Source organism: Erpetoichthys calabaricus, chromosome 5, assembly GCF_900747795.2.
Source record: "Erpetoichthys calabaricus chromosome 5, fErpCal1.3, whole genome shotgun sequence".
NCBI classification, from domain to species: domain Eukaryota; kingdom Metazoa; phylum Chordata; class Cladistia; order Polypteriformes; family Polypteridae; genus Erpetoichthys; species Erpetoichthys calabaricus.
Window position 1 is genome coordinate 68,572,622 of NC_041398.2, and position 22,703 is coordinate 68,595,324.

General features: G+C 40.1%; 1 protein-coding gene across 1 annotated transcript in view; it reads right to left on the bottom strand.

The window, feature by feature from the left end:
- cfap99 (cilia and flagella associated protein 99) overlaps positions 1-22,703 on the bottom strand; it is a 99,008-nt gene that overhangs the window by 43,284 nt on the left and 33,021 nt on the right. Inside the window, exons 5-7 of the mRNA XM_028801632.2 lie at positions 21,062-21,174; positions 16,127-16,304; positions 1,096-1,176 (exon numbers count right to left, since the gene is read on the bottom strand). Of these exons, the coding sequence (XP_028657465.2) occupies positions 1,096-1,176; positions 16,127-16,304; positions 21,062-21,174 (372 nt within the window). The remainder of the gene's footprint in view (positions 1-1,095; positions 1,177-16,126; positions 16,305-21,061; positions 21,175-22,703) is intronic.

Sequence of the window (22,703 nt, forward strand, 5' to 3'; positions counted from 1 at the left end):
CGGATAAATAATAGGAAACAAATCGATTAACTAAGTGGCCACAGTTATACTTCTGCACAACAATCAGTGCATTCAAAGCAGATTCTGTACATTTGGTAGTGGTGCTTTACATTATTGAAGATTCGGATGATTGATGTTCAGATACTCAGTGTTCTGCTATATTATACATATTATAATACAGATATCAGTGCTTCTCTATTCAAGACAGATACAGCTATAGCATTTTATTTCTACAGTATTCTATTTTGAACTTGGAATAAAACTTAGTTGGTATTTACACAAATTACCATTTGTTACTAATAAGATTTATTTAGCGTGGACGCTGACCTAAAGAACTTAAATTCTGGTATCCATTACAATTGTTTCCTTATACATGTTTTTAACAGCTGGAGACCAGGCATGTTCATTGTACCCTCAGGACTACAGACTAAAACTAGACATGAAACTAAAGTGTCAATATTGTCATTTTATATCCAAGCACCCTCACCACTTGTCATACTCCCTTCCTGTTACATACTGTGTGTCCTGATGAGTGATGTCATTGCTGCAATAATATGTAAGCCAACTCTGGGCTGTCGTGTAGATCCAAGAATGTGGATAATGAGTTTTGAGTGTGCTTTCTTTATTGAATTCACAAGACCTTCTTGGATAGTGGATTTTTGACTTTTAATTTGAGTGTCATTTCGTTTTTATTGCATGTTGTCTGCCTTCCTGGATTTGACCCTTGTATAATTCTTTGTTAACATCTTATTTTCAGGTCCTTTATGTTTTAGCCCTTGTGATTTGCCAATTCCATCCAGAGGCACAACAGCCAATGATATGACAATACTTAATTAAAAAATCTTTGAAATGCATGCCTTGTGAAAGCAAAGGTCATGCAAAACTGGATATTTTCCTCAGATATTTTTCTTTATTTAAGTTGTCAAAACAGTTATCTAAGGTAGCCATGTGAATTTTTTATTCAGGATTTACCATAGTTCATCTATCTCTTTCAAAACATTTTACACTATTTGGACTAAATTAATCAAAGACTATTTTGATAGTAACTATTAACCTATGTTACTCTACAGTGAAGTAAAAAAAATCAAAACCAACCTCTGCCCTTTGTCGGTTTTTGAGCTTTGATTCTTCTAGTTGCAGTTGCACTTTAGGCGCTTTATAGGTGCTTAAAGGAACCTATAGGAGATAAAATAAACAAATCATTCACACTGACTGAAAATGTAATTGGTATGAAATTAAAATGCATCTCAGGCAGAAAGGTTTGCATTTTATTTTGTGAATTTCATTTTAATGTTCATTGGAAAAAAAAAAGTCACACAAGACAAATTTTACCATTTTTCTGCAAGGCTCATGGTTAAGAAAAATGTCCGTAAAGTCCAGAAGAAAGAAATGAAGTCTTATATAGTAATTCGCACCCTGTATAAAACACCAGTCTATTCAGGAATCTTTGGTCACACAGTGAATCAGAAATAGATGTATCAAAATGAAAACTAAAATAAATGCAAAGAAAGGCAATTGCTAAAAAAGTATGGATTAGTAAAAGAATACAAAACTATGATATCAGAATGATTGGATCTCTCTTTGTTCATAGTTGAGTGAATAAACAGGAAATGGTTCATCACATTGTGATAGAAATTGTGAAGAGAATGAGGACTCAACATTCAAACAGGAAGGCCACTGAAGGGACCACAACCACCTTGAACAACCCATAGAATTTAATGAGAGTGCAGGTAAAGTGCATCAGTCAACACTATCAAGACTTCTAAGTAATATTGGCCATTACGGAATGGTGGCATAAATAAATGTAATTCAAAAAGAATCATTATCTGGACTAGCTAACTTTCAGGAATGGATCTTATGACTACAGAAGTTTACTACTGAGCGTTTGGCCTCAAGTGAAATGTGTGGCACAAACCTAACACTGAAATTGCCCTGAGAAACATCATCAGTATGGTGGTGGTGGTGGCATCATCTTCTGGGCTTCTCACCTTCAGGGACTGGACAACTTATTACAGCTTCAGAAAAACAGAAGGAACACAGTTCCAAGTGTTAATTTAAGGAAGCTTGTTTCAGTCTTCTAAAAAGCAGAAGCTTATGAGAAGATTCACATTTCAGAAACACAAAGCCATACAGCACTGAATAGCTCTAGAAAAAATTGGTCAGAGAACCTGCATATCCCTGTAAATGTTTCAAACTCAGCTGTAGTGTGTTAATAAAAAAGGAAACATTCAATTTACATCAACCTACGGCATATAAACTGATTTAGGTATTTTAAAGATACTTAATGCAAAAGTGCTCAGTAAGTAGTAAGACACGTACAGATTAAAGGCTAAAGACCTAAAACTGGCTAAATTATAGTAAATATATACATTTAATATTTTCATATGCTCTTCTCATTTTGAAAATTACCATTGATCTTTATTTCAACATTGAATTAGTTCTTTGGTGACCTTCATTTTTATTCCTTTATCCAGGAATTTAAAATGTAGGACCATCATCAGTTTAGGCAAATGTCCCTTCTATGGGCAATTTTTACTAACTGCATACAAATACAGCTCTAGTCAGCATCTAATTTAAATTTATGTCATAACCTGTGGTACTTTGGAAATTGCTTCAGCAATAACTAAGCAGCACATCCTTTGGCCTCTCCATTGTTATGATATCCAGTGTGACCAGAGGCCTTGCAGTTATTTTATTGTCATTTTTAGGATCCTCAGATTGATAGGGTAAATAAGGTACCAGACCACCCTGAAATACTGACCTAGCTGTTTAGAAATTGATATATTAAAACTCAAAATCTCAACTTAAATACTTTACTTATCCAATAAGATAGATAGGGTGTATTACAGAGGTAGGCCTCTCTGTTTTTTTATAGCTGGGTGTTGTATTCTGTGGAAGCACAGCACAACATTCTCAGGCCAAGTGATGACAGATCACCAGGTAGAAATTCCTATTATCATAACCTTTTATTGGTAAAGGAAACCAGCATCGGTGGACTGTCTCTGTATTTTAGATGATTCGACCATTTCACAATGCATGTAGTGAGTTGAAAGGCACAAGTCAGATCAATCCTACTACACTAACAGGAAGCAATACTTAGCTTCATTCTGTGTCATCAGAGCTTTAAAACCTTGACTCACTCAGGAGTAGTGTGAGTCAGTGCAAAACATAAAGTAACCTGTAGTGAGATACTTGGGTTGTGTGTGGTGTAAAAACTACTACAACTACTCCTTTAGCAGCTGATGGTATATTGTCTTCTTAACCACGTAATCATATTACCCACTTTTGTACTCATTTTTTACTACAAACAGGCCAATATACCTATCCTTAATTTGACTGTCTCATTCTCCTTAATGGGAAGTGTGTTTAAGATGGAAGCCATGAAGCACTTTTCAAACAAAGGACAGGATTATAGGGTCATTACTGTCACAGAGTACAGTGAAATTTCCACTTGTGTGAGCTAATCAATGTACACACTTCTGGGAGGTTGTGTAATTAAATAAGCAACACTGACAAATTAAAAAAAAAAGTATGTGGATGAGGTATTGGGACAAGTTAGCTGTTAGCTAACCAAACAAGCTTTAGGGACTAAATACTCTCCGCTTATTTGTTAAACTTCTTATGTTCTTATTTAAGGTGCAAAACCCCATGAGATGAAAAATTATGATATAAAGATTTTTTTAATGAAGCAATGTGTCATGTAATCAGTTGATGCATCAGTTCCTGCCTTGAATTTAGTGTCGCTGGTATAGGCTCTAGGCTTCTACTACTGTGCAGTTCAGTAAGTGTGTGGCCCACCAGGCTGGCACCGCCAGTTAAACCCGACACAGACACGTGTGGGACACAGGTTCAATGCACACTTTATTTTTGATTTTCCCTTGTGGGAAATGCCTTCCCTGTTCCCCACAAGTATAACACAGTCCCGGCACAAGCACAGCACAATATCATAAGTCTCTTCCTTCTCTTTATCTTTCTCCTCCTTCACTCCTCAGGTCAAGCTTTGTTGCTCCTCCTCCCGACTCTGGCTCCCCGAGTAGTGGCTGCTGGCTCCTTTTATAATGCACCCGGAAGTGCTCCCTGTGCTTGATTACTTGTTTCTGGCAGCACTTCCGAGTGTGGTGGAAGAACTGCCCATAAGGGCTCAGCAGCTCCTGCTGCAGCACCACCTGGCGGCATCTGCGGATCCCAACAGTGCTGCACCACACTCCAACTCCCATGAAGCCCTGTGGAAGTCCAAGTCACCGCTGCAACCCAGAGGGGTTGCCATCTAGCGACCCGAGGGAGGTAATGTTCTGGCCACGCTTGCTCCCCCGGTCCTCCCAGCGTGGAAGCATCTCAGCCGGGCAAGAGCCCCGGCTGCACACTACAAAGTGGATATGGCAAAGGACGGATTGACCTTCAGTAGTAGTTGCCATCACAAATGCAAATGTATTTCTTGTGGTGTCTTGACATGTTAAGTCATGTTCATATGGCCACTAAGGGAGTCAGAGGTTGGAGATGAACTGGCAGTTTTCTACTTTATTGTCCAAACCCTTTATAATTAGTCAGTATACTGCTTGACAACTTGATGCACACACTGATTGGCCAATTTATTAAACCCACCTGTGTTTCTCACAATTGATGGATTAATGAATGACAGCACTCTATGTGCCATCAATGCTAACTGGTCTGCTTCTGTACTACCTACCATATGCCGAGCTTCTTCTTAAACAAAACCAGTTTATCTGGTCCCGTTATGTGTCTAGGTGTACCTTTGTTATATTTTGAGGTACTAATCTGTCAGAAAATTATTTCAGCCAGGAAAACATGTCATTGATTATTAACCAAGTAGTGATTTAATTAACCAATCTGTCAACCAATTAATTACAAAACTCACAATCAGTTGAATAATTAACAAAATCAAATATTTATATTATCTCATTATATATTATATTTCTATCAGCAAAGGATCAGTAGTTAGAAAACAATAGAAAAGCAGGCTATTCAGACATTCACATTATAATTAAGTCACTGGTGTTCTACACACAAAATTAAAAGTGTCATTCATCATTTTTAGTTAACAAAACATCCTTTGTGTTTAAATACAAGTGGATAATAAGCATTCCTTGGAGGACATAACCTTCACAAAGCATACATTCCTCACAAAATGAGTCCTGGGCAGAGAATTATTATCTTTCCATGGTCAGCAGTCTTGCTGTATGGTAACAATATAAGTAAATTTCAATACTTATGTAACACCAAATTCTGCTGGCAGTGTGGTGTAGTGGTTTAGGCAGTTGATCTTAAAACATGAGGATGTCAGCTCACTTACCACTTCCAACTCACTATGTGACCCTTAACGTACTTTACTACTCTCTCGTGCCATCATTAGTGTATATGATTAATTACCTTTCCCTGGAACTCTCTTTGCTTTTCCTGTTGTATTCTAAATGTGTAAATCACCATGAATAATATGTTAGGCAAATATATAATAATAGTAACTCCTACTATTGGTTAACCCCAAGGTACTTATGTAGTTGTTTTATATATAAATGTAATAACAGGCATTGTTTCTATTGATTTGTTCTTATTGTTTACATTATCGTGCCTTTGGATTTTCTTATGATTTAATACATTATATGTTTTGTTATTTCATTTTTGAGGTAAGGATCCCTATCAAATGTGCAGGAGGAAAGAAAGGCAGAATGATTCATTGAGTTCTAGGGTTAAATATAAAAACAGACAGTACAGATGGAGAGTGCAATGTATGCTTGAGGCCTGAAGATGGACAGCATTAAGTAATTTGAAACGTGGTGAACTGGCCAGCATACTGGAGATTATTGAACTCTTGTTAAGTCAAGTCTGTTTAGAATGGAGAAGCCCCGGTCATGAACAACATGACCTGCATCACTCCTGATACATCACCTACTCCGCTCAAGATTGTAAAGAACTGTAGACAGTTGAGGCACAAAACATTACTGGCACCCAGCTGCCTTCTATTCAGGATATACAAAACGTAAAAAAAAAAATAAAGGTCTCAGCTCTCCTGCACGGTTGCTTTTCTCACTTTTTCCTTTTGGTAAATGGTGGTGGCAGGCAAGAATAGGCCTTAGGAAAGACAAGAAAGCATGCATTGGCAAACAAGATGCTTGAAATCATGCCAGTGCAGAAAATTAGTACTACAAAGAAGCACTATACCCTATATCTCTGGAAACATAGAGACAAGACACACAAGAGACAAGCAATGAGAAAAGGTCAGTTTGAAAGGAAATGAGCAATGCTTTCCTGGAATGTTAGTGCAGCTCAGCAGTGACCAAGGATGTATAATACTGACTAGAGAGAGAGTACATTAAAGGTGTGAAGATGATTAAAAGACCTCCAGGCCTATAAAGGACAGAACATGTTCCCCAGCTGGGTAAGCGTGAACAACACTGAATCTTTATGAGGTCAGTTAGTGAGTCGTAAATAAATGGTCTTCTTAAGGGGATGCCATATGTTGCTAAAAAGTCTAGCTTAGTATCCTCATTAGGGCATGCCCTCACTCCAAAAGTAACTTCCCAGCTTGGCTGGAAGTTACCCTGGGATGAAGACTTAATGGTCAGTAGGTGAGCAGACATAAATGCTCAAATGGGCAGAGGAAGAGAGGAGCAGAGTTATATCCCTAGAGGGGGAGAAGGAAAGACTGGAAGTAGGTACAATTGGGAGGGTTCTGTGGAGCTTGGAGGTGGCATGTAGGTAAGCCACCACTCCTGCTAGACAAGGACAAGAGCACATATATGTCAATGTCAATTTATTTATATAGCACATTTAAAACAACATAGTAATGCTGTGGCCAAAGTGCTTTACAATTATAGAATAAAAGAAGAACAAAACAATTAACATAAAAGCATAAATAGAAATAAAATATATGAACATAAAATAAGATACATAATAAATAGAAGTAATGTTATATAATCACAAAGAGGAAACCATCAGTATTACTGAAGGTCACGGAATGCAAGTGAATAGAAATGAGTCTTTAATCTTGTTTTAAACAGTTCAATTGTAGATGACTCCTTTATATGATGAGGTAAAGAATATGATGAGGTAAAGATATATATATATATATATAGTTAGGCCCAAGGAAACTGCAGGTTTTGCTGTTTTACTCTGCTTATTTGCTGTGTTGATAACATCCATCCATCCATTATCCAACCTGCTATATCCTAGTCACGGGGGTCTGCTGGAGCCAATCCCAGCCAACACAGGGCGCAAGGCAGGAAACAAACCCCGGGCAGGGGCGGCAGCCCACCACAGGGCACACACACACACCCACACACCAAACACACATTAGGGACAATTTAGAATCGCCAGTGCACCTAACCTGCATGTCTTTGGACTGTGGGAGGAAACTGGAGCACCCGGAGGAAACCCACGCAGACACGGGGAGAACATGCAAACTCCACGCAGGGAGGACCCGGTAAGTGAACCCGGGTCTCCTAACTGCGGGGCAGCAGCGCTACCCACTGTGCCACCGTGCCGCCCCCCCTTGTGTTTAGTTGTTAAATAAATCCTTGATTCTGTAAATTTTCACTTCCTTGGTGTTATTTACAAGATGCTGATCTTTTTAAGACATGTAAAGCAGTTAACCATTTTCTACAGGGCAACTACTTAAGTTATTTTGAAATTCTCTATCACAGCATAGTATGGTAATGAGAGAAAGTATCATGCACTGCATTCAAAACTGATGGTCATCATCTGGATTCACACTACTCTATCAGGCTAAAGAGTGAAGCTCTTATCTGTTTGACTCATTACTGGCAGACTACCCTCTTTCCTTAGATTAAATTAGATTAGATTTCTTTATTCTGATTGCTCAAAGTACCATAAAATTAATTGGCAATCTTATTGGTACATTCACACATTAAAATTAACTATATATGCTTATATACAGTATATATATATACATACACACACACACATAGACGTCTATACCCGCATACATACACATATACCCATACAGCACCACTGGTTATTGTGAAGATAAATAAATAAAATGTATCAATGAAATTTAAAACATATGCTCAATTTTTTATTAGTATTATAGTGCTTTAGTGATGAAAATTACCCTTGATCAAAACAAATTATTGCTGGTTCTACTACTGTTGTTCAATTTGTGTAAAGCTCTCGGATAAAAACTGTTCTTAAATCTGTTAGTCCTTGCTGTAATAGACCAACAGCATCTGCCTGAGGGCAGCAGGTAAAACAGACGATGTCCTGGGTGGGATACGTCTTTTAATATATTAGTTGCTCGACTGAGACAGTGACTGCCGAATAGATCCTCCAGCGAGGGTAGAGAGCAGCCAATAATCTTTTGGGTAGTATTAATGACCCTTTGAAGGGCTCTCCTGTCTGCTGCTGTGCAACTGGTAAACCATACAGAAATGCCATATGTCATCACACTTTCAATAGAGCAGCAATAGAAGGATACCAGTATTTTCTCTTGCTGGTTGTTTTTCCTGAGGGGCCACAAAAAATAAAGTTTCTGCAGTGCCTTTTTCACTATTGTGCAGGTGTTAGTAGTCCAGGAAAGGTTTTTATCTATCAGCATGCCCAGGAACTTAAAAGTCGACACCCTTTCTACACAGTCCCCATTGATGTATAATGGGGCAGGTTCTATGTTGTTCGTCCTGAAATCTATTATGAGTTCCTTCGTTTTTACAGGATTCAGAACTAGAATGTTCTCCGAACACCAACTTGCCAATCTCTGGACTTCATCCCTGGAGGCAGTCTCATCTCCTTCTGAGATGAGTCCAACTAGGATAATGTCGTCCTCAATTTTGATGATGGCATTGGTAGAGTAGGTCGAGACACAATCCTGGGTATAAAGGGCATAAAGGAGTGGACTTGGTACACATTCCTGGGGGACTGAATGTGATATTATAGAAGAGATGTGTGCCTAATCTGACAGCCTGGGGGTGGTTTGTCAGAAAGTCCTTAATCTAGTGGCAGATGGTTTGGGAAAGTCCAAAGCCAGCAAGTTTGGCAATTAGTCTACCTGGGATGACAGTGCTGAAGGCAGAGAGAAAGTCTAAGAAAAGCATCCTCACATAGCTCCCAAGATGTTCAAGATCGGATAGTGCTGTGTGAAGGGCAGTGGTGATGGCATTTTCTGTAGACCTGTTTGCTCTGTAAGTGAAGTGGTATGGATCAAAGGTAAGTGGGAAGTTGGATTTGATGTATCAGAGTACCAGCCTCCCGAAGCACTTCATTATAATAGGTGTGAGTGCTACCAGATGATAATCACTATAGCCACTGGTGATGGCCTTCTTTGGCAGTGGGATGATTGTAGAAGACTTCAGACAGGGTGGGATGGTAAATCTGGACAGGGATAGATTGAGGATATTTGTGAGGATCACATTGAGCTGGTCTGCATATTCCTTTAGCATCTTTCCTGTCACACCATCAGGACTGGCGGCCTTCCTGGTGTTCACCTCTGTGAGTATGTGCCTCACATCATGTTCCTTCAAAGTGAAGGAATGGCTGTTGTAAGTTGGCAAAGGTGTAATATCTGGAGTCACTACTCTCGTTTCAAAGTGGACAAAGAAATGATTCAGCTCTCCTGCCAGTGTGGCATCACTGATAAAATTTGTGTGTTTAATGGTTTTATGATTAATGATTTGCTGGGTGCCCTGCCACATTCACAGTGGGTCATAATTAGTAAAGTGTTCTTTTGTCTTCCTCTTGTAAGCCATTTTTGCAGTCTAATTCTCCTCTTCAGGTTAGAATTAGTAGTGCTGTATAGGATTCAGTCCCCAGACCTGAAGGTGATGTTGTGGGCCTTGAGGAGAGATATAACCTCTTTTGCCATCCAGGGCTTCTGGTTGGGTACACATGTACCTGTTTGTCAATAGCGACATCGTCAACATAGTTCTTCATGTAGCAAATTACCAAAGATGTGTGCCCTTCCAAGTCTTGGTCCACAAATACGACCCAGTCTGTCCTTTCAAAAGAACCCTGCAACTGTGAGGTAGCCCTTTCTGGCCATATCTTAATCATTCTAGTGATGACTTGAGTCTTCCTCGTCCTGGGGGAAGTTGTATGCTGAAGTCAGGAATATGACTAAGTTGATCTGACTGCGGTGTAGGTATTGACCTGAAAATGTTGTTCATGTTTGAATGCACCCTATCCAATGTATTGTTTCCCCCGGTGGCACATGTGATGTGTTTTTCCAATTTATGGAGAACTACTTTTAAGTCAGTATGATTAAAATCCCCAGCAATTATGTGAGCAACTTCAGGATATGAACTCTGTTGTATGTTTATGGCATCGAGAAGGTAGCCTAAAGTCGTGTCAGCATTAGCATCTTGTGGGATGTAAACAACTGTAACTATAACAGCAGTGAACTCACATGGGAGGTAATTAGGTCTGCATTTAATCCGTACATATTCCAAATCAGCTGAGCAGTGACTCAGTTGTTATGAATGTAAATGCATATCCCCCCTCTTCTCTGGTCTTACCAGAGTCTTTCTTTCTGTCCCATCTGAAAGTGGTATGGCCTGGTAGCTCAATGGCTACATCAGGAATGAGCAGTTGTTGCCATGTCTCAGATATTATCATAATATAGCAGTTTTCAATGAGTTTGTTTGATAATATCCATAATTTCAGTTCGTCCATGTTAATGGTGATGGATCTGACATTTGTGAGAAAAATGCTGAGCAGCGGTGGTTTGTGTGGTTGTTTCCCAATACAGTGGAACCTCGAGATACGATCACCTCTGTATACGAGAAATTCAAAATACGAGGAAAGTATGAGCGAAAAATTCAGATCTAAATGCGAGCATTGGCTCGCGTAACGAGCCACGAGCCAGGCTGTGGGTATAGCTCTCAGCTTAGCGAGGGGGCGTGGTAGCTGTAGCGAGCCGCGATCTGCGGTGTCTGCGTTTCTCACCTAAGTGCACAGGTGGGAAACTGCCCACATCCATGATTGTTCCTGTGGCTGATGGGCTGCAGCTGCCATGTCCTCCCCGCATATATAGAGAAGCGCGAGCCGGTTAAGGGGGAGAAGAAGTAAAAGAAAAGAAAAGAGAGAGAGAGAGAGAGAGAGAGAGAGAGAGACAGAGAGAGAGAGAGAGAGAGAGAGAGAGAGAGAACGGAGGTTGCAGCAGGGAGGCAGGCAGGCAGGCAGGCAGGCAGGCAGGCAGGAAGGCAGGAAGTCGGTGCGGGAGAGCGAGCGAGCGAGTGCAGGCTCGCGTGTAGCTGAACAGTGAGCTGAACAGGTGAGCCAAACAGCTGAAGCAGGACGGTGTAGAGAAGGTCAGCTGCATTAGGAGTGTCTCGCCTGTTGCAGAGCCCGCAGGTGAGACGCTAACAGAGAAGAAGCACCGGGGATTGTCATCTGTTTTTTAAAGACTGCATCCTGTTGACGTTTTAACCTCGTGTTAAAGGATTGTTATTCTTGTGTATCTTAAACCTCCACTTCACAACTGTTTTAAGGATTATTTATTTAAAGATTTATTGAATGCTCTACTGCACTTTAGACACCTGTTTTGATTCTTTTAATAATCAGTCATATTATTTACCAGTGTTATTTATTAAAGGTAGACTACAGTATATATAATTTATCAGTGTTATTTGTTAGGAAAATTGATTTTTATGTTAATATATTTGGGGTGCGGAACGGATTAACTGGATTCCCATTATTTTCAATGGGGAAGTTTGTTCTAGATACGAGAAATTCGCTATACAAGCTCAGTGCTGGAACGAATTAAACTCGTATCTAGAGGTTCCACTGTACTAGTAGTTAGGCCTGCCCAGCATCCATGTTTTTGTCTTCTGTGTTTCCTCTGCCTTTGTTGCTTGCTGGGGCATGGAGAGCTGGGTGCCCAAAAAATCTCTTTAGATACTTTAAGTAAAGAAATTCACTTGTAACTTCTTTTCTGTGCTGTAATCCCATGTACAAAATGTTCCGATAACTATAATCAGGTTTTGCACTGGCAAACTTAACATTGACAATAAAACAAACAAACGCAAATACACATAACAAGCACCATGAAAATAGGCATTCAGCTGCTGCATCTGTGTGCGTCGCCATATTACCACCTCACCACTTCTAGTCAGTCAAGTCAAATTGAGTACTTACTCACACATAATGACATGAATGAACTTAACACCTTGACCTCAGAGTCGTCTCATCTACAGTGACAAATTCTGAAGTGTTATGGTTACCTTGGTTGACTGATCATAACTGGTGTTCTTATGTTGAATGTTTTTATTGACTTTTCATCTGTATGAGCTTTACAAAATCAAATTCCACAAAAATGGTATTGTTATGGCATTAAATAAAGGAATAAACAGAGTTTATTGTAATGATTTAGTACATTTTCATAACCAATACAAAGGCTGGCAGACCAACTAACCAACCAACTAATTGAATTAAACACATCTTAGATTTGTTTTTAGTATTTGTTGTTTCAGTCAGGCAGGATTTTCGCTTTTGACTTTAAGAAATACAAGCACAAAACCAATGACGATTTGTAATTAGATCTTATTATGGCGAAGGATGTAGACCTTTAAGGAGCATCCCATAAATTATGCAAAAAACTATTCACTGGAAAAAGCAGAGGTACTGGACCCCTTAATTGTTTTAAATATTAATTTAAGCCAATTAATTTTAACTTGCTGAAGCAGTGAAAGGCACTCAAGGTGCTTAGTGATACATCAGTAGACCTTATTAGTATGCTGAGTAAAGGACTTTAGCTCGGGTGAACTACTGGCATATCAGACTGAGATTTTCTGGATCTTTTTTTTTTTCCTACAGCAGTGCACAGACACAAAATGCTGTGTTTAGGGTTTTGCAAGAACATTGCCAATGAAAAAATCTATTATAACTGTAGGCTAAGCTTACTGTTTTAAAAAACAGCAAATACTAATTTTGTATTATGGCACCCATTCTCAAGAACCCTATCCTTCTATCTGCCTCAGAGGCTCCTTGGTTCAGGACACCAAAACCCAAAAACAATTACAAAACTTATAACTCTAATAATAAAAAGAGGAAAGTTCAATATTGTATAGTTGCGACCACAAATGAAACACAGAAAATAGATTTCAAGGCCCAAGGGGGATGGATGCCCCACTGAGCAAAAAACTTTCTTTGATAGGAGATGCCATATTTTCTGGAGTGAGGGAATATGTACTGGCATTGAGCCCCGGGGAGGAAAAAGGTGGTGTACTGTTAAGGATTAAGTAGCTATAGAGTTGAAGCACTAAATGAGATCACTGTGCATTCTGGTGCCGCTAATGTGAGTGCACTGGACATTTCTGCTGCTATATGAAAATCAAGAGTACCCTCTTCAGCTTTTTAATTATACTTGGTAAGAGTCACCTGGAGAACCATTGCCCCCAACTGTGAAAACTTCTTAAAAGGGGGGAGATAGAGCGGCTGAAATGATTCAGTGGAGGAACTGGAATATTCATTCACTTTTCCAAACCTGCTTATTCCATTTAAAAGTACTGTAGGTGCAGTAAGAGCATATCCCAACAGCGATGGACAGTAGGCAGGAGCTATATATGTAAAGGGAACTCACAGGCACATAGCTGCACTAAGTAACAGTGGGTTAATTTAGAACATGTCATACATGTTATACATGTCAGGGCTCTGGGCAAAACTGTCCTTATGGGCCCCTTCTTAACCTCTGCCTCATAATGTATTGGCCATTTAATTTTTATTTTCACTAACAAAACACCACCAATCTGTATTTTTTACATTTCAACACAAATGCACAAGATTATCAGCTTGTATTTTGTAACACTACAAACCAAATACAACAAAATACTGCAAACATTTCCAAAAAATCCAACTACAACTTTATGCAACTTTGTCAATTTGCACCCAAGCACATAGATAGATATCTCCGGTCCTGTTCAGCCTATATACATCGGACTTCCAATACAACTCGGAGTCCTGCCATGTGCAAAAGTTCGCTGATGACACTGCTATCGTGGGCTGCATCAGGAATGGGCTGGAGGAGGAGTATAGGGACCTAATCAATGACTTTGTTAAATGGTGTGACTCAAACCACCTACAACTGAACATCAGCAAAACCAAGGAGCTGGTGGTGGATTTTAGGAGGCCCAGACCCCTCATAGACCCCGTGATCATCAAAGGTGACTGTGTGCAGATGGTGCAGACCTATAAATATCTGGGAGTGCAGCTGGATGATAAATTAGACTGGACTGCCAATACTGATGCGCTGTGCAAGAAAGGACAGAGCCGACTATACTTCCTTAGAAGGCTCGCGTCCTTCAACATCTGCAATAAGATGCTGCAGATGTTCTATCAGACAGCTGTGGCGAGTGCCCTCTTCTACGCGGTGGTGTGCTGGGGAGGCAGCATTAAGAGGAAAGACGCCTCACGCCTGGACAAACTGGTGAGGAAGGCAGGCTCTATTGTTGGCATGGAGCTGGACAGTTTAACATCTGTGGCAGAGCGAAGGGCGCTCAGCAGGCTCCTATCAATTATGGAGAATCCACTGCATCCACTAAATAGTATCATCTCCAGACAGAACAGCAGCTTCAGTGACAGACTGCTGTCACTGTCCTGCTCCACTGATAGATTGAGGAGATCGTTCCTCCCCCAAACTATGCGACTCTTCAATTCCACCCGGGGGGGTAAACGTTAACATTTAACATTATACAAAGTTATTGTCTGTTTTTCACCTGCATTTTTATCATTCTTTAATTTAATATTATTTATTGTATCAGTATGCTGCTGCTGGAGAATGTGAATTTCCCATTGGGATTAATAAAGTATCTATCTATCTATCTATCTATCTATCTATCTATCTATCTATCTATCTATCTATCTATCTATCTAGATAGATAGATAGATAGATAGATAGATAGATAGATAGATAGATAGATAGATAGATAGATAGATAGATAGATAGAACTTCATTTGTCCCCAGAGGGAAATTTGGCGTTGTACAGAAGCTCTTTAAATAAATATTCATAAATAGATAGAAAAAATAAATATATATGCACATGGTCTGAACACACACCAGAAGGACTACAAAGAAAGAACAGAAGACTTCATACTTGCAGTCACAGTCACAGTGATGCAGATATACAGCCATATTGGTGTTGGTATAAAGTAAAAGGATAAAAGTTTTAAAGTTTCATTCCATGTATGGTATTAAGTACCTCAACAGGTGTCATTTTTAAAAGTAACACAGTATGCCTTGTTCAGGTGCTTCAGTACTCCAAAGCTCACCTCATATTATTTATGGTGCCATTACAAAGACGATGAATCTGTGAACAGACAATCCTAGGTCTCCCAACAGCCCAGGGCTCAGAACTAATGTTCCTATTCCCCCAAACCCCAATCAGTGCCCCTTATTTAAAATCACCCATTAAGATAACAAGTTTATCCGTGGGATATGAGATGAAGTAAAAGCAGAGATATTCACAACTGAATGTTTTAGGGCACTTTCACATATCGATGGCATCAACAATATTTAAATAATTAGATATAACTACATATAAAACTAAAGAAATTTCTAAAGTATATACACATATACTATATTATTATATTTTCATATAATTTGTGAAAAGACTAATAAATAAGAGCTGTCTCCCAGAACTCCATAGTTTATTTTAGAATTCTAGGCTAAGGTGTTTGCACGCTTCAAGGACAAGAAGTCCAAATGACTTATTGGTGGTCAGTCACTGAGAAGGTGTTTGAAACACCACATTAACCACTTAATACAGCATCTGTCCATCCATCCATCCATTTATCAGACTGGGTCAGGGTTATGTGCTTAATGTACCATTAAATGCTATATCAAGGCAGAGAATAGGAATTTCTATGGGTTTATAATAACAATTCTTTAAAGATGATCCTGCACACAATATGGGCAGCAGAAAACAGGAACAGTTTGATCATAAACTGATTCAATATCATTATTTTAGCACATATTAATTAAAAGAAATTAAAAGCGTAGGCTTCCAAAATGGATTAGGAGGAAGGCTCAGGATCCGCCATATATCTTTAGTACACAAACCTGATGCTATAAAAGGGTCAAGAGCCTAAGATAAGCTGACACATTTAAAGAGAAAGCCTTATTCAAAGATTACACAAAATGCGTTATTGAAAAGACCCAGCAACTAACCTCTTGATGTTTCCCGCACACAGCTATCTTCTCTGGGATGGGGACCCCTCTAGGTTTTGATCTAGTTAGATTGAACTCCTTGGCTTCTGTTTGCTTCTTACTCCCTTTGGCTGGCTGAAAACCGTGTATTATTTTATCTGACAGCTGGCTGACTATTTTTGCCACCTCTGGCTGCCACCTGCAATAGAAATTGAAAATGTTAAAAAAAGAATACAGACTGTAGCCATGGCTAAAGACAGTCCACTTAATTTCTTTCATCTGCCTTCTGATGTCTTGTTCTTCACAGTGTGCCTTGAGCCATTTACGAAAAGGATAGTAAAATAAAGTGAGCACATTGATGACATGAGTTCTAAGCAAAGAGAGAATAATAGAATAAGACAGTTCAAAATTGATAGGAAGATAAGCAACAAAATTTGTTAACTGTATATGAAATATCAAGAAAGTTGACATCTTTAAAGGATTTTCTTCCATACATCCATCTGAATCCTTTTTCTTTGAAGCCACAGCAAGCCTGAAACAACGAAGAATCCAAACCCAAATGGCAAGGCACATTTACACACGCTCACACCATGCCAGTTTAGAATTGCCTATAAGCCTAACCTGCACATTCCTTTGGCATGTTGAAGGAAACTAGAATGCATGGAGTAATCCCATGCAGACATGGGAAGAACATGCAAAATCCACACAGTTTGGGGCTGGGTTGGGAATCAACCTGTCTGTAAGATAGAAGAAATCTCCATTGTGCCACAGTGCTGGAGCATTACTTATTTATTACAAATGTATGTTCTCATTTATGTAGTGGAAATATTTTAATTTGTTTTGTGCTCTGATCCATCCATCCATCCATTTTCCAACCCGCTGAATCCGAACACAGGGTCACGGGGGTCTGCTGGAGCCAATCCCAGCCAACACAGGGCACAAGGCAGGGAACCAATCCTGGGCAGGGTGCCAACCCACCGCAGGACACACACAAACACACCCACACACCAAGCACACACTAGGGCCAATTTAGAATCGCCAATCCACCTAACCTGCATGTCTTTGGACTGTGGGAGGAAACCGGAGCGCCCGGAGGAAACCCACGCAGACACGGGGAGAACATGCAAACTCCACGCAGGGAGGACCCGGGAATCGAACCCAGGTCCCCAGGTGTCCCAACTGCGAGGCAGCAGCGCTACCCACTGCGCCACCGTGCCGCCCTGCTCTGATCCCAACTGGTAAAAACATCTGACATAACCTGCGGTGGGCTGGCGCCCTGCCTAGGGTTTGTTTCCTGCATTGCGCCCTGTGTTGGCTGGGATTGGCTCCAGCAGACCCCCGTGACGCTGTAGTTAGGATATAGCGGGTTGGATAATGGATGGATGGACCTGACATGACAATAAATTAGCATCTTTATAACAAGGCTGGCATGACATTTATACCATGCAGTGCACTAAAAAACAGTTTATAATTGCAAGACAAAACAATTGTTAGCATGCTACCACATATCTCCAGCACACTGCCCTCAAGATTATTGACCAGTCTGTTCAGAAAGGCAGTTTGCATGCTCTTCCCATATCTGAGTGGGTTTTCTCCAAAACTCTTTTTTTTCTTCACACATTCCCAAAAATTCAAATTTAGTTTATTTTTGTAAAGTGCTCTTCACTGAGTGCTTACACAAATTTCTGTCTATAAAGCAATCACAAAACCAATTAAACCATACATGCATCATTTACATACAAGAACGCCCAAATTAGGATGAACATATGAGCAAATGTGAGGCTGAGTGTAACATACAATGGATTGGTGTTCCATCCAGGAATGGGTCCTAGTTTTTCCTTGATATCGTGAGTGGCCACTAGCCTTAACTAATCTGAACTAGACTGGTATGTTTGAAATCTTGTTAGTACATGATGTAAGATAGATTTATGCCATTTGCTGTTATACGTCATTTACAAACGAATCAACTCCACTTCTTTCATGTAAAAACTGGACTATCTTTTTTGTGCGTCAGTTGGGGACTTTGCCTTTGTGATTTATTTGTTTAATATGCGTGCACATGGTGGGATCTGGTGAGGAAAACAGTTTGTTTTGTTCAAAGCTTATTGTCTCTTATGACCTGTTTATTCAAACGCTCTTTTTTTGATATATGTGTAAACATACTGTATGTATGTCTGGTTTGTTCAGTATCCTTTGCTTAATTTAATATATTATTTATTTTCTAGGGCGGCACGGTGGCGCAGTGGTAGCGCTGCTGCCTCACAGTTAGGAGACCTGGGTTCGCTTCCTGGGTCCTCCCTGCGTGGAGTTTGCATGTTCTCCCCGTGTCTGCATGGGTTTCGTCCGGGTGCTCCGGTTTCCTCCCACAGTCCAAAGACATGCAGGTTAGGTGGACTGGCGATTCTAAATTGGCCCCAGTGTGTGCTTGGTGTGTGGGTGTGTTTGTGTGTGTCCTGCGGTGGGTTGGCACCCTGTCCGGGATTGGTTCCTGCCTTGTGCCCGGGTTGGAAAATGGATGGATGGATTTATTTTCTACATCCATCCATCCATCCATTTTCCAACCCACTGAATCCGAACACAGGGTCGCGGGGGTCTGCTGGAGCCAATCCCAGCCAACACAGGGCACAAGGCAGGAACCAATCCCGGGCAGGGTGCCAACCCACCGCAGGACACACACAAACACACCCACACACCAAGCACACAGTAGGGCCAATTTAGAATCGCCAGTCCACCTAACCTGCATGTCTTTGGACTGTGGGAGGAAAAAGGAGCGCCCGGAGGAAACCCACACAGACATGGGGAGAACATGCAAACTCCATGTAGGGAGGACCCGGGAAGCGAACCCAGGTCCCCAGGTCTCCCAACTGCGAGGCAGCAGCGATACCCACTGCGCCACCGTGCCGCCTATTTTCTACATTCATTCTGTTAATAGTTGTTTTTTTTTTGTTGGCGGGTAACATAGAGTAGCTCAGATTCCTATTTGGGCTGGGCAATGCGGCAATATGTTTGCATCCTTTTTGAGTGAGTCATTACAATGTAACATTGTGAACACCATCATTATGAAGTGAGGGAAACATGGCATTACAAATGTCAGGATGACCCTCCAAAACTAATGACTAGGCATGTAGAACACTCATTAGTGAGGCTACCAAAATGGTAATCACAAATTTAAAGAAGCTGCCAGGATTTATGGCAGTATCAGGCCACTCCCTGCATATTACAACCATATTGCATATTCTTCAATAGCTGGAACTTTGAATAGGATGGCAAAATGAGAGCCATTTCTTGTATAAAGTATGAAAGACAACAAACTTAATCGCTCAAAATTGTGTTATGGTCAATGAAACCAAGAAAGGACTTTTTATTTTCAATCTCAAAAGGTGTGTTTGGTGCTAAGTTAACACTGCTCATCACCCAAAGAACACAGCATCTACTGTTAAGTGTGATGGTCGGCAGGATTACATGGGCCCTCTTCTCTTTAGCAGGGACAGGTGGCTCTGGTCAGGATACAGGGTAAATTTAATATCTCCAGATATCAGGTGGAAGCTCATGTTCAACATGGGTTAAACAAGCGCCTTGAGCATGGGAAACGCACTATATAAATAAAATGCATTATTATTATTATTAAACTTATGTCATAGACGGCCGGCAGCTCAATCCGATCGGGATGTCCCAGGATGGGAAGAATGGACAAGGGCAGCCTTTCCAGGGCACTGCCTCCCCCAGGACGCTAGGTGGCAGCTGGACGGTAAATGTACCCCGGATTCCCGCAGGGCATCATGGGACGTGGAGTCCATTTTCTCAGCCCTGTTGGGTGCCATGGGTGCTGCCAGGGGGAGCTCCTACAGAACCTGGGGACTCCTATTTTTCCTACAACCCGGAAGTACTTCGGAGTCACGAGGACAGAAGCCCACAGTACTTCCGGGATGCCTGAGAACTGATGATGTGGCATTTGACCCGGAAAAAGAGAAGTAGCACTTCTGGGTCATGGACTATTTAAAGGACTGGTGAAGACCCAGCAGGAGAGCCGGAGTTGGGTGGTAGAGTGACGGAGCTGCTGGGAGTTGAGGAGGATTATTGTTATTTATTTATTGTAATATTATTATTGAGTATTGGAGAATTGTGGTGAGTGTGGTGCTTTGTGCACATTATTGAAGAAAAATATTAAAATTCTTCTTGGTGCTTCTTACAAGTGTGTCTTGGACGTCTGTCTGCTGGGTTTCACAAGGCAACAGCGACCCCTAGCGTCCACGCCTGTTTTATTAAACAAACAACACATACAAGGAGGACAGAATAAGAGAGTATGGAATAAAGTGAAAATAATAAACCCACTGGACCTCTGGCCATTTCTAAAAGCTTCCACATTCATTTCAAAAAATGAGGCACCTGTTGTACTTATGAATTCAAACACTCTAAAGCCCATACCCAACTCACTTTCAGCATCTTCTTTTCACTCTTCCTGGCCCTTCTTCCTCCACATGAACTACTGATCTGTTGCTCCTTCCAACTCTAGTTTATTGGACCTCTGCAAGGACTTTAGCCTATGACCACTTCTGTTTTCCCTGGAACCAACTCGGGGTCAGTGGCTGGCTGGAGTCCATTTAGACTAAAGACACAAGGCTAGATCTCCTGCTACACCTGCTATTCCTCATGTAAAACTGGCCCCAAAGTGTGGGAACATGATGGGATCCCTTCTATAATGGAAAGAATGCTATTGCTACTTTAAAAAATTTGACTCCAGCCCTGTACAGACTCTTATATGCTGTCATTCCTGCCTTTATGAAGACCTTTTTCAAACAAAATATTTTGATGCAAAGCTTTCTGCAATCTTACAGTTTGCTGAAATTAGAGAACTTCATCTTTCAACAAAATGGTCAGAGCAAGTCGGCTTAACTGGCTTTAAAAAGGAAGATAAATATAATTTGCATATGTCTAAAATAAGTTGAACAGAATTACCCAAGCAGTGGTTCAATCCAGGTCTTTTCCACAAAATCACCATTATATACACCACTCCACTCATCCTTGACCCAGGTACGCAAACTTGTGTCATCAAAAAAGAATCGGAGGAACTAGTTAAAAAAATAGAAGAATTAATCATTAACAACAAGATGAATATGTCCACGGTTAAGCATTTTACAAAATAGCCAATATAATTTTTTAGAATTAGCAAAATAAGGTTCATTCTCCTTTTTTATTTCAACTGCATTGAACGCAGCCCTGCCAGATTGGACAAGGGTCCTCAAGTCATAAGTCCCATGGTGGCACTGTTTAAGTTTATTTTAAGTTATAAACTTCATTGTAAATGGAATAATAACCTGTATTAGGCACACCCAACATTTATATATCAGAACTTTGTGAGGGAAGTGCAAAATTCTAATATAGTAAGTGTAAATGCAGTCATGAGAGAGATCTTGGAGACTGCTGGACAGAATATCTTATGGTATTATGATGATAATCTGAAAATAATAAAAATGTGAATTGATTGCTTTAGTGAAAGCAGAAAATGTTGATTACTTATGTTAAATGTTAGATGGAACTGACAGTGGTGGCAGCAGTGGTGGTGTCAACAAGTTTCTCTTTCATTAGATGCATATGTTTATTAAAGCTGCATCAGACCAATGAAATTAGGAAAAAGTCAAGGTTGCAAAAGATCAAGATATAACTGATAGACTGTAGAGCATCGCAAAGAAAGGAACTGATTTAGAAACAGTAAATTGTCTGATGATGTGAATAGGAAGAGTTGGTGTGTAAATGTGAAGGAAAAAGCAGATAAAGTCTCAGTGAAGAAGTGGATTGTTTTGATGTTGGAAGAAATGAGGTCACAGAGAAAGCTAGAGAAGGCATACCAGAAAAAATGCAATGATAACATTAGAAGAATGGAATTGCTCCATACAAAAGAAGGTAATCTGGGGATGATCTGGGAAAACCCATATAATGACCACTAAAGCAGTTGTGCATATTGGTGGCACAACAGGTATCATTACCGATTTACAGCATGCAGGATGTAGGCTTGACTCCGGACTGGGGTATTTTTGTGTGTGGTTTTTATCTTTTAACTTTAATGAAGAAGTTCTGAAGGCCAGTTTATTTTGCATATTCTAAGTGGCTTTCTAGCTCCTCTCAAAGACTTTTGATTTTCAGTGCTATTTGGTGTTGGCATTGTTCCAGGCAAACACTTATCACACTTTGAAAAGGTATACAAAAATTGTAATAACTGGATAAATTGTGTTGAATAAGCACTGAGACTACATTATAAATTAATCTCTATGTGATGTTCTATTTAGCTCTTAAATTCTTCATGTTCTCTTGTAGATTCCATTTTTATACACCTGGAATTCAAGCACATCATGCAAAAGATACAGTTGTTTGAAAAAATAATAATGCAACAAACATAGCACTTTACCACTGTTACTCAGCATATCATTTTTCTTTTGACAAACATAAAAAAACATTTAATCAACTTTCAGGATGCCTTCCCACTTACCTGGGTTATGTCATGGATGAACACTACCTACCCTGAGAATTACAGAGTTGTTGATTAATATGGGAATTTCCCAGATGAAGAGGACAATGATCCTGTATGATATGACACCCTCTC